The 17982-nt window shown below is 36.6% G+C and overlaps 1 protein-coding gene and 1 pseudogene across 2 annotated transcripts; one reads left to right on the top strand and one right to left on the bottom strand.

The window, feature by feature from the left end:
• Positions 1 to 8: 8 nt before the first annotated feature.
• LOC107664850 (achaete-scute homolog 1a-like) lies at positions 9 to 6786 on the bottom strand. 2 transcript variants are annotated; one of them, XM_016455528.1, is made up of 4 exons: positions 6755 to 6786; positions 5984 to 6120; positions 448 to 973; positions 9 to 348 (listed from the first exon to the last, which is right to left on the bottom strand). In XM_016455528.1, the coding sequence occupies exons 2-3, from the start codon at positions 5996 to 5998 to the stop codon at positions 461 to 463; spliced, it is 528 nt and encodes a 175-aa protein (XP_016311014.1). In that variant the 5' UTR covers positions 5999 to 6120; positions 6755 to 6786; the 3' UTR covers positions 9 to 348; positions 448 to 460. The 2 variants fall into 2 exon arrangements, with proteins under 2 accessions (XP_016311014.1, XP_016311013.1); XM_016455527.1 differs by lacking the exons at positions 5984 to 6120; positions 6755 to 6786 and having other exon boundaries at positions 448 to 1148.
• Positions 6787 to 7452: 666 nt separating this feature from the next.
• LOC107664871 (phenylalanine-4-hydroxylase-like) lies at positions 7453 to 17823 on the top strand (annotated as a pseudogene).
• The last annotated feature ends 159 nt before the right edge of the window (positions 17824 to 17982 follow it).

Below are 17982 nucleotides of genomic sequence, written 5' to 3'. Positions count from 1 at the left end.
GGGGTCAATCGGGGCAAACCTTCTTTGATTACATTAGCATAGGTAAAAGAACAACGTTTGCTTATTGTTGTTGTTTTATATATATATATATATGCCACAGTGTCGTGGAAAGTCATTTTAAAAATAGATTTCTTGGACGAATACGCTGGAAGGACTGGACTCCCGCTCTTCTCTTTTAGTCCTTTGGCTCTTTGACACTCGGGACCCGTGGTTTGCCGGTTTGTATGGGCCATCTCTGGGTGTGGATTCGAGTCTTTCCGAACCGGACTGCAGCGCAAACGCAGTGCTTTGTGTTCTTGGAGGACATCCGAGTTCCTCCCAAGCAGTACTGCGATTTTTAGGTATTTCCTAGAAAGAGAACGGGACATGGTGAGTATCTTGCATGAACAACAAAATCGTGAAAACACAATTATAGCGGCAATAAAGATTAATTTAATTCATACGAACCTTTCACGAACGTTCAAAACCAATTGGTAAAGTCCAGGAGCTCTTGTTCTTCAGGACTCAGAGGGTTGTAGGAGCCCTCATCTGAGGAGTAAGAGGATACGGGCGAACCGGCCATAGAGTTCATGTCATTAGAGTAGTTTTGGGAGATGGTGGGTGACAGGACGCCCGACTGGAACGCCGCGCTCACCGCGTCATGCTCGTCTAAGAGCTGCTGGAGCGCGCGAATGTACTCCACAGCCGAGCGCAGCGTCTCCACTTTGCTCATCTTCTTGTTCGCCGCTCCGTTGGGAACGTGTTCGCGGAGAGTAGCAAAGCCGTTGTTCACCAGCTTTACCCGGTTGCGTTCTCTCTCGTTTCGCCTGGCCACCGCGTGCGGCTGCTGCTGTGGCAAGCTGTACCCGAAGCCGGCGAAGTTGAGCCTCCTTTTGCACCGGAGCAGCTCCGGAGAGGATGAGCGCTGCCTCTTCGCCTGCTTCGACGCGGACTTGTTGCTGCACTGGCTGTCGGTCGGACTGAGTTGGATGCTCTGAGAGGCAAAAAAGCAAGCAGGTGGCATGAACTGCTGCTGGTTTACGCTTATTTCCATCTTGGCAGTAATGTCCATTTCGCGGAGGAAAAGCACAAAAGTTTTCTTTGGAATGCCCAATGGCCGTGCGTCTTGCTCGTGGCGTTCACGTGTGGCTTCAATGGGCAGAGGTGCTCCGGACTCTCGACCTGTTCTGAGTTGTGAGATGGAAACAGCGCGGCCTTTTCAATACGCCGGCGGCCCGCCGCGAGTTCCCCCCGACCACGCCCCCTGAGATGCGCTTGTGTTGCGTACGCCGGGCGCGTGCCGCTCCTGCCACTGAGTAAACAACTTCTCGTAAAGAATGACTAGAGGTGTTTTTCGGTTATGACAAGTGTTTGTTGGAGAACAACACACACACACACACTCAACTTTGAGCTGCATTAAAGGCATCCTGTGATCTTCGCTTCGAATTTTCTTTAGGGCGCTTTGAGAAACGAGTAATTAAACTTGAGATTAATCATTTTAAAACACGGAAAAAACTTGAGCAAAATATAAGAATGATGCACGTTGACTGTATTTGCAGCTATATGTATATAGGCTATATATATATATATATATATATATATATATTCGAAAGATCATGAAATTGTTAAAATTTTATGATAATGGCAGTATAATGAATAGAGAAGACTAGTTTTCACAATTAGCCTAAATCTGCCATTAAACAGAATTAACAGAAAAAAAAGCAATAAAAAAGTTCATAAACGCAACACAATTCATAGAAATATAAAATATCTAACCACTGTTTGCCAACAAATAACGTCATTAATAACATTTAAAACATGTGACAACATGTCCCAACTTGGCATTTGTGAAAAAAGAGGTGTAGTTTGGAGGACAGAGAGTTTGAAGTGTTTGAAGTCAACCTAGTTTGTTTGTGAAAACATGCCCCGGTTTACCACATTATTTAATCACATACGAATCCTGCTATACTAAGCTTCCTAAATTGTCGAACATCATCTTATCAAAAAAAAAAAAAAATCAGTTCTTAACAAATATAGCAAATAATTTGTAACAGCTGCTGTGGTTAAGACGAATAAATAAACTCATTCAAAGCACTTTGCTTTCATTGGACTCAGGTGTAGTTTGGTAATTAATTAACAATTGTCACAACTGTTATACTGTTAACGTGTTACAGCCATATAATATTGTTCCATATAGGGAATCTTTGTCCGGGCAAGATGAATTTGGCCAGTCGTTATTAGAAATCACAGCTGGAAAGGCGGAACGGATTATTTTGTGGACGCGCATTAAAAAAAGCTCCTAACACCTTATTCACTCTATTTACTTACAGTATATCTCTGGATTAATTTCGCCTCTTTCATAGCGCACGATAATGGCACATTGCTTTCAACCAACTTTGTTTGAATGACTTTGCCTGCGCCAGTTTTGTGTGTGCGCGAGATGCATGTGGCGGGGAGAGGGAGGGTGGCAATAAATTGTGTAATTTCTCTTGGTTGGCTGAGGCATTCAAGATTAGACCAGCATTCAATCACCCAGCCCCCTCCAACTTTCCTTTCTCTCCCTCTCTCTTTTTCCCTCTTCTCCTCTTTTAGCGCAGCAAGGGCGTTTAGAAAAGAAGCGTGGGTTCTATTCACTCCGGCTGGGACTCTCTGAAACATATCCACCATGCTCTGTCAGTGCATTTGCAGAGACCAATTAGCGTTTTGTAAGCCCCTCTTTCTTTCATGATACTCTGGGATGAGGGAAGTTTCCAATCATTCCCAATTGTAATAATTAATATGACATCTGGGCGTCTGAACTTCTATTGAAACACCTCTGCCTGTCTTACAACTCGGAGAGCTGCTGTAAAATAATAAAAACAAAACAAATCCGTACAAAGCCGTTTGTTTTCTCCTATAAGCCCGGGTTTGATATGCAGGATTATATTTCAATTTGTTAGCTGTTAAAACTACATTGTAAAGTTGTTTTTTTGTTTGACCATTTCAATTACTATTCATTGGTGCGCTTTTGAAAGCAGGTGCGTGGCGTTTATGCACTGCTATTTCTATACATTAGTGGATGAGAGCGCGGGGGCACTCATATTCGTGAATGAACTGAACACCGCTGGTTCCGTGTTAACTGTTAGGATTTTTGCAGTAATGCCGTGGATAACCATTGTGGCTTCCACATTTTCTTATTGTGCAGAACAGTTTAATGACCCTTTCTCTACTATGAAGAGCCGTTTGTGCATTGGAAAGGTTCCATGGATGGAACCATCGATCCAAATAAAGTATGTTTAAGAGTTTTAGGGGCTAAATAATTTGGTATCGCACTGAAAAACAATGCAAATGGCCAGGAACTGTCCCACTTTAGCCCTGCCTGTATTTATCTTATACATTTCTGTAAAAAATAAAGAAAGAAAGATTTCCCACGTTGTTGTAGACCCCTTGAAGTAAACAAACTTCAAGAAGCTCCCCTTTAAGGCAAAGGCCAGATGTGTTAGTCATATGAGCCGTTGATTCGAGTATATATATATATATATATATATATATATATATATATATTCGAAAGATCATGAAATTGTTAAAATTTTATGATAATGGCAGTATAATGAATAGAGAAGACTAGTTTTCACAATTAGCCTAAATCTGCCATTAAACAGAATTAACAGAAAAAAAAGCAATAAAAAAGTTCATAAACGCAACACAATTCATAGAAATATAAAATATCTAACCACTGTTTGCCAACAAATAACGTCATTAATAACATTTAAAACATGTGACAACATGTCCCAACTTGGCATTTGTGAAAAAAGAGGTGTAGTTTGGAGGACAGAGAGTTTGAAGTGTTTGAAGTTTGTTTGGTTTGTTTGTGAAAACATGCCCCGGTTTACCACATTATTTAATCACATACGAATCCTGCTTTCCTAAATTTCCTAAATTGTCGAACATCATCTTATCAAAAAAAAAAAAAAATCAGTTCTTAACAAATATAGCAAATAATTTGTAACAGCTGCTGTGGTTAAGACGAATAAATAAACTCATTCAAAGCACTTTGCTTTCATTGGACTCAGGTGTAGTTTGGTAATTAATTAACAATTGTCACAACTGTTATACTGTTAACGTGTTACAGCCATATAATATTGTTCCATATAGGGAATCTTTGTCCGGGCAAGATGAATTTGGCCAGTCGTTATTAGAAATCACAGCTGGAAAGGCGGAACGGATTATTTTGTGGACGCGCATTAAAAAAAGCTCCTAACACCTTATTCACTCTATTTACTTACAGTATATCTCTGGATTAATTTCGCCTCTTTCATAGCGCACGATAATGGCACATTGCTTTCAACCAACTTTGTTTGAATGACTTTGCCTGCGCCAGTTTTGTGTGTGCGCGAGATGCATGTGGCGGGGAGAGGGAGGGTGGCAATAAATTGTGTAATTTCTCTTGGTTGGCTGAGGCATTCAAGATTAGACCAGCATTCAATCACCCAGCCCCCTCCAACTTTCCTTTCTCTCCCTCTCTCTTTTTCCCTCTTCTCCTCTTTTAGCGCAGCAAGGGCGTTTAGAAAAGAAGCGTGGGTTCTATTCACTCCGGCTGGGACTCTCTGAAACATATCCACCATGCTCAGTCAGTGCATTTGCAGAGACCAATTAGCGTTTTGTAAGCCCCTCTTTCTTTCATGATACTCTGGGATGAGGGAAGTTTCCAATCATTCCCAATTGTAATAATTAATATGACATCTGGGCGTCTGAACTTCTATTGAAACACCTCTGCCTGTCTTACAACTCGTAGAGCTGCTGTAAAATAATAAAAAATAAAACAACTCCATACAAAGCATACAAAGCTGCTTGTTTTCTCCTACAAGCCCGGGTTTGATATGCAGGATTATATATATTTTTTTTTTTTGGGGATAATTTCAATGACTATTCATTGGTGTGCTTTTGAAAGCAGGTGTGTGGCGTTAATGCACTGCTATTTCTGAACGTTAGTGGATGAGAGCGCGTTTGCGCAGATGAGACGATCATGTTCGTGAATGAACCGAACACCGATGATTCCTTGTTAACTGCGTGAACTTGCTTTACATCGTGCATGAGCGTAGAATTGAGTGAAAGCCTAAAGCGCGCGATCCACTGAAGTCATGTAGTAACAGTACAAGACAATCTGGGCTACAAGCATACACTTACTGCACATATTCGTATATAAACATATTTCTATATTTACACATAAAAACAAACAAACAATAGAGGATCTACGGGGTTTGCAGTTACTGTGCTCCAGAACAGGATTTTCGCAGTGATGCCGTGGATAACCATTTTGGCTTCCAGATTTTCTTATATTGAAGAACAGTTTAATGATCTGACGAACTCTTTTTCTACAAAGAGCGGTTAGTGCAGTGGAAAGATTCCATGGATGGAACCATCGATGCCAATAAAGTAGCTATTTTTAAGTGTTTTAGGGGCTAAATCATTTAGTATCGTACCTTAAAACAACGCAAATGACAAATGACCAGAACTTCTCCCACTTTGGCCCTGCATGTATTCATCTTATTCATTTCTATTAGGCCTATTTAAAAGTACATACTTTAAATGAAGTGGGAATGTATTTAAACTCCCCTTAACAATATAAGGCAAAGGCCAGATGTGTTATACCAGCTGTTGATTCGTTTCATTTAGCTTGAATATGTGCGTTAGCCACCAAGCCTTGATCTGTTTTTGTGATAATTTTTCGATACAGAGGGAGTCTACTGTATCCTCCCTTACGAAAATGAAGTTTATTCAAGTGTGCTATTAGTATACTTCTTTTAAACTAAAAATAGGAAAGTATACTTTTAGTCTACTTTTTATGTACTTCTCAGAAATGGGCTTTATGTACTTCTCAGAAATATACTTAAAATGACATTTAAGTATACTTGACTTATACTTAGAAATATATTTAGAAAAAGTCTAAATATATTTCAGCACTTAAGTATACTTACTCAAATAAACTTGAAGTATACTACTTTTTGGCAAGGGCTAAACTTACCTTACCTGAAAACATCTGCAGGCGTTGAAGAGGAATGGTGTCCAGATGTTCAGTGATGAGTCTTTGCTGTTGTGCACTTTGATAGGACTTCAGTTCTTTATAGATCACATAGAGGTTTGGTCATGGGCCCATACTCCCTGTGTAAATAGACATCCATGTACAATATTGTCATATCATATCCAGTGATCACAAATTAATCTAATGCCAAAGTAAAGCCATTTCAGTATTAGTAGCCTAGTTAAATGAATAGCGTCTTTTTTTCAGTTTATGGTATTTTTGTACGTTTACTCTTGTCCTACTTATCTTTAGCAATTTAAATGGTGAGCCTATGTCCAATACGTTAAAGAAACATGTTTTTGGATAGTGGAGCTAACAGGATAGAATAGATGGTTCATTAATTGTGTATAGACACCAACTGCCATCTAGTGGTGAAGTCATTCATGGTTTGTATAAGCCTAAGCATAAGGTGTGTGTACAGACAGGTGTCAATACATTGATTTAACTTAACACAAATTAAAATATGGATTTAATGATCACATTTGCTGAGTCTATGAACTAAATGCAGACTATACCTTGTCTGTTGTATGTTAATAACCTTTTCAAGGGTGTTTGTCCTCCTCCTAATTAAGACTTGAACCAAACAATTAGGTAGTCAAAATTAAAGGCGAAGTTGTAAAGTATATAAAAGTAGGACTACATATTTCGCTGGTGTTTGAATAACGTTTCGTTAAACACAAAAGTGAAATTAGGCAGTAAGAAGCGTATTTTTACCTGACGACAAACCTGCTAAAATTGCAGTCACCTGAGGATGTAACCATAGCAACAGTAGGCCTACGCTACTTGCACGTTTCTGTTGCGACCCATCATTACCAGAGCCGTTGATAAAACATTAACAACAAATAAATAACAATATGTTAGTGTTTGTTTGGAAATTATTTGACATAATTAACGGTTAGCTAACTGTGCTAGAGGCGCCACATGACATTTTGCGTCCCGCGAGACAAATTTCAACAGATTACACAAGAAAAAATAATGTCAATAAAAATCATCTTAAAAGTACACCTCTCTATGAAATCAGTGTTATCAGTGTATAATTTTGACACTGTCTGACACACTCGCACACCTGGACCCAGTCCCAGTTAACTTAGCTATATTTAGCGCCATCGTGTGGTCATAAACAGAATATGAACATATGGATAGTGACGATTATTATTTATAACGGGATCCTGCATCTGTTTTTCTAATCTTGAACACTCAATCTCTTCTACTTTAAAAAAATATATAAAAATAAATTAATCTACTAATAAAACCATTATATCAAGTAGAAGAAAAACAAAACTGCGAAGTAGCCTAATCGTTACGAAATGCTGACTTTGAACTCCTCCATCCTCACCCAAAACTCCCCCTGCAAACTCTTTCCCACTGGACAACACAAACCAGATGCGCTGTGGCGCAGCTTCCAAATATCCCAGAGGTTTATGGGCATCTCGTCGCGTGACATGCACACGGGCAGTTCAGGGGGTGTGGTGTCACGAGGTGCTCTTAAATGGCTGGAGTTTTGGATGGGCAACACAACGTGCACACAAGCATTCAAAGCAAGAATGGACGCAGGTTTCAGACAGATGAACGGGAATCTGGAGAGAAAGGTGAACTATTCTCTATTTTTTTTTTATGTTTTACTATAAAAAAATATTGTGATCATATTAGTAGCCTATAGCAGTTTATATTATTTTAAATATATTTTAAAATATTTTATAACATTTCCCAAGAGTAACGACATGCAGACTAGGATCCAAAGTATATGGTTATGTAATGCAGAAAAGTCAAAGTGAAAATTTTGTGTGGACCTACAATTGTTCAATGACACTCCAGCTCATTCTTATTATTGTTAAACCTGACTGGAAATTATTCTCCAGACCACAAAACGAAGTTCAACATACTAGCTATTGCATCAACTGAAAGACTCTAATTTGTTAAAACTATATATCACTGTATGGAATCTAAGTGGTCAATAATACATTAATTGCTGATTGTTTTACTTTCATATTTTAGATGTCCTGACATTACTTTTTGTTCTTTAAAAAGTATTATGGCAAAGTAGGGGTGAAAGTTATGACACTGACACCTGATTCACAGGAATGTGAGTGTGACTTTGGTCATGAGTTTTAAAGTCCTTCTGCTCAGTCACACAGATTTTTGAAGCGACATTAAGGTCTTGCAATAGTTTTCATAACAAGTTAATGATATTTATTAGAGCCCTAAACCTACACAAACCTGCTGACATTATTCAGTTTGAAGCAATATATGATAATTTTGTGATTTATGGGCATTTATATTTCAATTAATTTCCATAGAGGGAAACTACTTGCCTTGAAAGTTACTTATCAGTGGTTTAGTTTTGCTAATGTGTAACAGACAGTGTTGCATCCTAAAAAAAAGTAAAAATACACGCAGTGAGTGGATTCCCAAGCAGAGATTCATGGGTCCCTTGGCACTATGAGAAAAGATGAACTAATATTCATTTCAAAAAAGATTTCAAAGAAAGAAAGGTGGACACTAATTAAATAAAAATGGCAAAGCAATGAAAATTCGATTTTAAATGACAGTTATGCACTCATTTGATGCATGTTGATGACGAAGAGTGCAATTGTGTGAGTGTCTTGACATTTGTTTGTTTAACAGGGCTCTCTGACCACATCCTACCTGGAGGAACCATTAAATAAAACAGGAGTGGTGTCCTGCATCTTCTCTTTGAAGCAGGAAGTTGGCGCTCTTGTAAAAGCTCTAAGACTATTTGAGGTTAGTGTCTTGACACAAAACATTTGTATTGCATCATTTGTCCCTTTTCACAGTTTCTTTGTATGGTTGTATGTCTGTCTATTTTCTCTCTCTCACTCTTTCTCTCTCTCTATACACTTGCATTTATCTGAAGCCAAAACATGGGGGTCAAGGACAGCAGATGATAGTGGTAGATTTGTAGAAATGCAAAACAGGACTATATTTGTATTTGCAGGGGATTAGGTAATACTGTGCACATGATGTAACTTCAACAGAAGTAATGAAGTTTGCAGGATGACGCATTTTGTAACATGGAGGAAGAGTACACATTTTTCATATACATATACTACCAGCATTGTTGCAACACAAAGCTGGTTGAAAATCAATGAACTTGTCATTAATGGTGATTTTGTGCCACAAGAAAAAAAAAAGACTAAATGCAAATGAAAGCTTCTGTCACTTATAAAAACATGGTATATTAATTTAATCTGAGATATGAATGCTGAAAGATAATACCTCAGGAGAGGAAGCTTCATGGGGAAAAAAGAAATAAATGTGTACTTTTATTCAGCAAGATGCATTAAATGATTGGAAAAGGCTGTTCTTTCTGAATGTTGTTCATCAAAGAATCCAGAAATAAGCATCGTATTCAATTTTTTAAGGATCATGTGACACTTAAGACTGGGATGATGACTGATAAAAATTCAGCTTTAAAAATAAAATTTTAAAATATATTAAAATTGAAAATAGTTTCACAATATTTCACAATATTACTGTTTTTACTGTGCTTTTGAAATGCATCTATGCATAAAATACATCTTATTGAACCTTACGTTTTGTTTTGTATCATTTACTTTTTGGTATATATTCAGTAAATATAAATAAAATAAAAAAGAGCAATAAAAAGCATAGACAAAGCATAAGGCCATTGAAAACACAACATTGTGACCTCTTCCTGTGATGCATATAGAAAAATCAATAATATCAGCCAGAATTGTGTTTTGAGATGACAGGATATTATAGACATGCACGCAGTGCACATGTCTTGTAATAATGCCAAGATTTCTTGAATCATCTCCAAAGTTCTTGTATCAAAGTTCAGTATATTTTGTTTTGGGATGTTGACTTTTCTACTGCCTACGTGCAATGAATCGTGCTTCCAAGTAGATGACGGGCTTCATTTACTGATTATAAAGAAATTATTACACAAGCACAACATGTTGCATACTAATATATGTTGTGCTTTCCTGAAATTCAGCAACCAAACTAATGAGCCTAAAATCTTCTCTGGTGCTTTTCTGCAGGTCATTAATGGATATGTGCCAACCACTCACCCCCTAATGCCACTATAAAGATAAAAGCTTGGCCTGTGGATTCTGATTGGCTCTTCTGTACCATCCTACTCCACCCCCTTTAAAACACCCCCTACTCCACCCCTCACCACGGACACCCCTCACACACTTTACAGCTTTATTTTGACCTAATACAAAGCAATCTCCTGCAGCCCACATTGACTGTTTGTTATTAGGGAAAAGGATGCTTTATGAAAGACTGAAAACAGCTATAATGACTGATTATAGTTATAGTGAATAATGGCTATTATTCTGAATTAACTATCCAGCCCCAACAATTTAAATAGAAAATGTAATTAATTAATTATTAATATAATGCAATTAATTAATATAATACCACTAATTAATATTGTGTTAAGATTGTCAGGACAGTATAAAACATATAAAACACATATTATACATATAAAAAACATGCAGACACTTGACAGTGATCTTAGAACAGAAACAGCAAATGTTTTTACTGAACACATTTATATTAACCAAGCACTGCGAAAAAATGCAGTAATTCTCTGCTGTGTTGTTTTTTGAGTGTTAAAGGATGCAGATTCATATGGACTCAATTATTACCACATGGAAAGGGAGGGGAAATGTTGAAAAAGAACCAGAGAAGGTCCAAGGCATTGTAAGCCCTATCCGCCTCCTCTACAGGCCTATAGCAAACAGCAATGGGTGTCCTCCCTCTCTGTGTGTAAAAACACATAAATACAAACATGTTTTGGCTTGAACACTGCAATTTGAACTTAATTATGCAAAAACACCCACTCTCCTATTGGCTGAAGAAAAGCTGCACATGTGAGTCTTAGTTGCTGCCACAATGTGAATGTGGTAAATCATGGTTAATCATTAATGTTTGTGATACATCTTACACATCTTTTAATTTATGGGAAAATCTTTTTATTAAAGTGGTAAGGGTACAGAAACCCTGTAATTAAATATATCATTGAATCACTCAGTCTAGAATGCAGATGGACAACCTAATAACTTTCTCCACAGTACTGTATATTGTAATTGCTTTTTCATTAGATGGACTGGCCTGGAGTGCCACCTAGTGTTTATTCACTATAATATATAGTTTATTCACTATAATATGGACTATATCTAAACATCAAATTTATGCTGGATGTATCAAGCAAGCTAAAATATGATTGTCAGATTTTCAGACACACTAAAAGAGTAATAAATATTTAAAAATAAAATTAAAAATAAATATTAAAGTATTAAAGTAAATAAATATATTTTTACTAGTTAGTTAGATATAGATATAGATATAGATACATTGTAACGTTTTTTATTTAAAAAATAGTACACTACTGTGTGTCAAGCAATGACATAAGTAATTAAACAAATAAAGTATTTTTTATATTTCTTAGTATTATGAAAAAACAAATACATTTTCTCTTTTATATATATATAGAGAGAAAGAGCGAGAGAGAGCATATAAACTTGAGAAATGCGTACATAAACATAAAGAAATACATGATGTAAATATCACTAATACATAAATATCTTGTAATATATAGTACAGAATTATTGCAAGTTATGTAATATAATGCAGCATTATGTACATGTATGTTACATGTATGTACTTTGCAGGAGAAAGGCATTAATCTGACCCACATTGAGTCCCGTCCATCACGCAACAACAAAGAAGAATATGAGTTCTTCATCAGTGTGGATCAAGCCTCTTCTAAAGCTCTCGATGAAGTTGTTGACGGTCTGCGCACACAAATCAGTGGCCAAGTTCATGAGCTGTCTCGCAACAAACAGAAGGACACAGGTGAGACACAGGGCAAATGTCTGATGAATAACTTATGAGAAAAGAAATAAAACTGTTACGACATTTCAAGGTCAGACAGAAATACAACAAGAGAGCGAGAATAGGATAGCATAGAATATGAAGAACAGAAATAGAACACATGCTGTAATCGTTCATAAATGTCATTGTGGAGATGGATGACAAAGACCCTTGCACTCAGCCTCTCTTATGGTTGTTTCCAGAATTACATTAGTTTAGTTTTTGAGGACAAACAGACTCATAGAGATAGACTGAAATGTCTTGTTTCTATTCAAGAGTCAGTTCAGCAGGGTGGGGGTCAAAGTTCAATACAAAGACTGACAGACCAACAGATCCCATCACAATTTCACCCTTATACAATAAGAAAACACAGAGCAGGGGACATTTATGGATATTTATGGCTGATGAGGAAAACCAGTCAGGGTATTCAGTTCTTGGCCTTTTGTTCAGACCTCCTCAGGCTCGCTGTTGAACTCTGTACCAATGGCTGGACCCCCAAAGAGTTTAACTGTCATAAATCTAACTGATGTAGAGCAAGATGTAGCCTCATAGCCTGGACTGCGTTGTCACCCTCTGGCTCATTCGCCTCACAATGCTTTCTGTTTACTACTGTGTCATCCATCTCTGTTAGCATGCCAACGTTAGCGACCACAGCATTCGATATTACCAAGTTCACATATTTAGAACTTAGTACATTAATCTCAGTTTAATAAAGAGAATGGAAACAATATAGATTTCCATTGTACATGCATTACTATACCCTTGTGAAAAAAGTGCACTGAATTATATTGAGTGTGCACTTGTAGCATATACTTGCAGATAATGTAATATTATTGAAATAAAAGGCCACTTAATTGTACATAAAGAGAGAATACTTTCATCAGTAAATTTTTAACACACTTAACTATACTTTTGAAATGTGTATTTTGTAATAATGTCAAATTAAGTTTTACTTCTAAGTACTTTTTAAATAATTTGTCAAGTACTTAAAAAAGTACACTTATTTTAATGTGCTGGCTAGCATACTAAACGTAAAGTAGCTTACTTGATAATAATTTTAACTGTAGTGTGTTATTCAGTATTAAATTTTAAGTTTATATTTTAAATATTTTAAATGTTCTAAATTGCATCTTCATATTTACACATGTGTAATTATAAATATATTTAAATACATGCCATTCGGTTTCAAATGAAATTACGTATATTTTAATTAAGTGTATTTTGTATAATATGTCTCCTTTAAATGGGTAAAAAAAAACAAATTGTATTTCATATCAGTTTGAACTATAATACATTTTTATTTAATTAAAATGCAGTTAAGTGTCTGAAAACATTATGTTCCATATATTATTTCTGTTTAGATATTTTTATTTGTAAAGTATGTTCAAATGTACTTTTTTTCACAAGGATAGACACACCATGCCAAATATGCTGTCAACAGGATATAAATTGCATTGATTATATAATTACCATAAACATTCTTCCTTCTTTCCCTCTCATCAAAAGTTCCATGGTTCCCCAATGACATCCAGGACTTGGACCGTTTTGCCAATCAGATTCTCAGTTATGGGTCCGAGCTGGATGCAGACCATCCTGTAAGACACTGTGTGTGTGTGTGTGTGTGTGTGTGTGTGTATGTGTGTGTGTGTGTGTGTTTGAAGTGACTGTCTGTATGATCAAAGAAAAGAGCGAAAGTGAGCGTGAGAGGAAACTTCTTCATTTTTATTTCAAACGCATGCGTGTGTGGGTGTATTTTGAAAGATGCGTAGTTGGTCCATGCGACACTAAAAGCCCACAGTCAGAATCTGCATCACTCTCAATTCTAATAGAAACGGGCGGGGGCTCTCAAATTGATGTCATCGCTTTAATTGAGCCCTTGTAATTATAAATAATTGCCCCTTTCCAGCTGTTATTAAACTGAAATGCATTCATCATGAGCAGCAAACACTCTACAAAGGCTTCATTTGAATGAGTCTCCTCCATGACACTGAGAAATACTGTCAAAGGCTACTGAGAGATCAGAACTAGCTCCACTCTCTTTCACACTCTAACGTCATTGTCATTCACAGGGCTTTACGGACCCCGTGTACCGCGCCAGAAGAAAGGAATTTGCTGACATTGCCTACAACTACAGACAGTAACTATTGCCCTCAGTGTTTTCTCTTTCTCCCCCACTTTCTCATGGGCTACAGGGATCATCCCCACCTCTAGTACTTTCCCTGTTGTTTTGTTGTGCATTCTATGGAAAATTACTCCTGCTGCCTAACAAAAGGGCTAAATTGCAGGGTCCCAGTGCAGTACTGAGTGCCGGGAGCTTTGTCATCATAATTGAGATGCATTATTCACACGGCCACTACAAAGGGCAGGAGCGTTGAATGCTACGCCCCCACATTTACATACATGCTCCATCAATAATAACACCACTCATCACTGATATGACATAGATATGACGTACAGTGTGTCTTCAATGTGTCTCCTTTACAAAAAAACATTGTAAAAATCTGAATTATTCCAAAGTTTTGACCGGTAGTGTACATGTCTTCGCATTATAAAACAAAATATCACCGTCTAATTTATTTTTAAAGAAAAATAGCACAAACATGTTTTTCAAGCAAAATAATTCTCAAAATAAAGTTTGTTAGGTTTGTTGGATACTGTTCAGACAAATATATTTGAACACATTGTGTTCTAAAAATGAGCTAAACCTCCCTCCTGAGATCAAATGAGCTAAATCTCCCTCCTCTTTTAGTGGACAAGTTATTCCACGTGTTGAATATACTGCTGAAGAGAAGGCCACATGGGGAACAGTTTTTAGAGAGCTGAAGTCTCTGTACGCAACGCATGCCTGTCATGAACACAACCGTGTTTTTCCACTTCTGGAGAAGTACTGTGGGTACCGTGAAGACAACATCCCGCAGCTAGAGGACATCTCACACTACCTGCAGAGTAAGAGTGTCCTTCAGTAGAGCTGCTTTATACTCATATACAGTCAGGTGAAGGGGAAGTCAAATTGAAGGTTTAGTGTGTAATAAAAAAAGAAAAGGAAAAAACAAAGAAAAACTAGTGTTTCACTTCTAAACTACATATCTCACCCTTTCTTGATTTCTCAGCATGCACAGGTTTCCGTCTTCTTAGCTGGTCTTGCCTTCCGAGTGTTTCACTCGACACAGTACATTCGCCATAGCTCCAAACCCATGTACACACCTGAACCGTGAGTATACAGACCAAGAAGTTGTTACAGCTTTGTTTGGAATAAATGTCACAAATATATGTCATAATTGTGAAAAGTGATCAAAGGGGGGGGAAAAAAGTGGATTTGTTTCCTCAGGGACATCTGCCATGAGCTGCTGGGTCATGTCCCACTCTTTGCTGACCCAAGTTTTGCCCAGTTCTCACAGGTTTGATAATATAATATAATATAATATAATATAATATAATATAATATAATTGCTGACCCATGTTTTGCCCAGTTCTCACAGGTTTGATAATATAATATAATATAATATAATATAATATAATATAATATAATATAATATAATATAATAATTAATTTATAATGTTAATTTGAATGAAAGAAGTGAAATTTATGATATACATTTGTAATTTTGATTTTTATTCTCACAATTCTGACACTTTTTTGAATGAATTATGATATATATATATATATATATATGTATATATATATATAATGTGCATTTATCAGTGACATAATATCCAAATGTGACGATGTTTCCTGTTGATCAGGAAATTGGACTCGCTTCTTTGGGCGCCCCTGATTTGTTCATAGAGAAGCTGGCTACAGTGAGTATTGCTTTAGGTTACAATAAGAATAATTTCCCACATTTTAACTGAGGCCATATTATAAGACCACAAGGTATATTTGTCTCTCTCAGAAGGGCTGCATGATTATAATATTTATTTTTTTGCAGGTCTACTGGTTCACTGTGGAATTTGGTCTGTGCAAGGAAGGAAATGAAGTAAAGGCTTACGGTGCTGGTCTGCTCTCATCTTTTGGCGAACTGCAGGTATGTACTTTATGTGGTACCTCTCAGAATACTTCCTCCTGGTTCATGCCCTGTGCTCTAACCCAACAAAGTAAACTGGCTTTTTGCTGCGAGCTTTCAGAAAATGGGTTAGCAGCCCAGTTGAGTTTATTGTGCCATTAGTGGAGTGATACACAGAAACATGACACTGATGCACAAAAGCATGGCTAAAGTGCAGAACAGACTGAAAATTAGATGTTATTCTGATGTCTTACAGTACTGTTTGACGGACAAGCCCAAACTTCTGCCCTTCGAGCCAGAGAAGACCTGCCAGCAGAAGTATCCCATTACAGAGTTCCAGCCAGTTTACTTTGTGGCTGAAAGTTTCGAGGATGCCAAAGAAAAAGTCAGGTAAAGTGACTGCAATTAAACCATCCCCAAAATCTTCCTTTCCCTCAGCATTTTTTCCAGTTATCTATGTGCTTTTTTGTTTTTTCAGGAAATTTGCTTCCATCATTCCCAGACCTTTCTCTGTGCGCTACAATGCCTACACACAGAGAATTGAGGTGCTGGATAACACACAGCAGCTGAAGAACCTGGCTGACAACATCAGCGGTGTGTCTTCAGTATTATGTAGCACTTAATCTTCCCTATATTATACAAGAATTAAGAATGAAAAATCAGGATTTTCAGAAAAAAAAATCAGATAGGAGAATTCTCTACTGAAAGTAAAGACAAGATGAATGAGCAGAAAAAAAATATGATTTGAGAGTTATATTAAGGATTTTGGAAAAGTACACTGTAAAAAGTGATTATCAGGTAACCTAAAAATGTACCTTTTGTGGTTACAAAAAAATGAACTGGTACAATTCAAGACAAATAATATTGTTTACTATCTAAAAGTCAAATTGAATACGTTCATGTACACTCACAAGTAATTTTTAAGGATCAGATAAGCACTGTAAAACTGTTTTTAGCATTATTTAATACTTTGTTTCCATTCAGTTAGTCTACTAATTTTTATTTTATAATTAAATTTAGAGTTCTGGACTCTGGACTTAATTTTCTTCACTTATGATGAAATTCAGGTTTTATTTTGACTTTTTACAGCAATTTTAATTTTTAGTTTTTAATTCAATCATAGTAACTTAGAAATAATTCCCTGAGGTAAAAACTGCACAGTGTCAGTATTTTTTTCACCGTTTTTTTTTTTTTAAATACAGGTATCTTATGATTAGTGACTAAACAAGCAATTTATGAATTCCAATTTTTTTTTTTGACCTGGAGATTTTTTTTCTGTAGCCATATTTGTTATCTTACAGTAATATGCTCAAGTTTTAATTTAATCCCACATGGATCACAAATTGATGGGGGTTTTTTTCTTCCAAGGTGAAATCTCAATCCTGTGCACTGCCCTGCGAAAGATGGAGTGAAACGATGTTGGAGGATTTTCGAGGGAAAAGAAGAAATGCTAGAAAATCAAAGACGCTTCATAAGCATCGTCTATGTTGCTTTTTATGCTCATATACAACATTTTCTAATCAAGCTGGGATAGAGAGAGCATTATATTAAATATTAAATTAGTCCTTATATATTGCATGTAGAACATATTTATAGACAAATTTTGCTAGTCCAAATATATTTAGCCACTACGTATTTAAATGACATATAACGAAATAACACGAAAAAAAAAAAAACCTATGCAAGACAAATCGCATGTAAATACCAAAAATCTTCGGGCATTATCAGGCCCGCTGCCGCAATATTTGTTATTTTATATATATTATATACTGTATTTTTCTCGGTAGTTTAATCGTACAAAAATACAGGTTGCCTACCGTTGCTACTTGATGTCGCACAATGTTGCTGTAATTTCCCCAAACAACCCGCAATCAATGAATCGCGGGATCAAAGGCTTGTTGAAACCATGTGTCGAGCGAACGCATTTGAGGGACGAATCATTTTCATTATTAAATTGCTTATTTAAAACATGCGTTCATATGCAAACTAAAGCTTAGTGATTAAAATACTTACACGTAACGAAATATAGTTAGAAGTGTCGCTTTACTGTGAATGTAATTCAGAAAACTG

The sequence above is a fragment of the Sinocyclocheilus anshuiensis genome, unplaced genomic scaffold (assembly GCF_001515605.1).
Source record: "Sinocyclocheilus anshuiensis isolate Anshui unplaced genomic scaffold, SAMN03320099.WGS_v1.1 scaffold299, whole genome shotgun sequence".
Classification (NCBI taxonomy): domain Eukaryota; kingdom Metazoa; phylum Chordata; class Actinopteri; order Cypriniformes; family Cyprinidae; genus Sinocyclocheilus; species Sinocyclocheilus anshuiensis.
The sequence above is the reverse complement of the archived record's forward strand: the minus strand, read 5'-3'. Positions and strand labels throughout refer to the sequence as shown.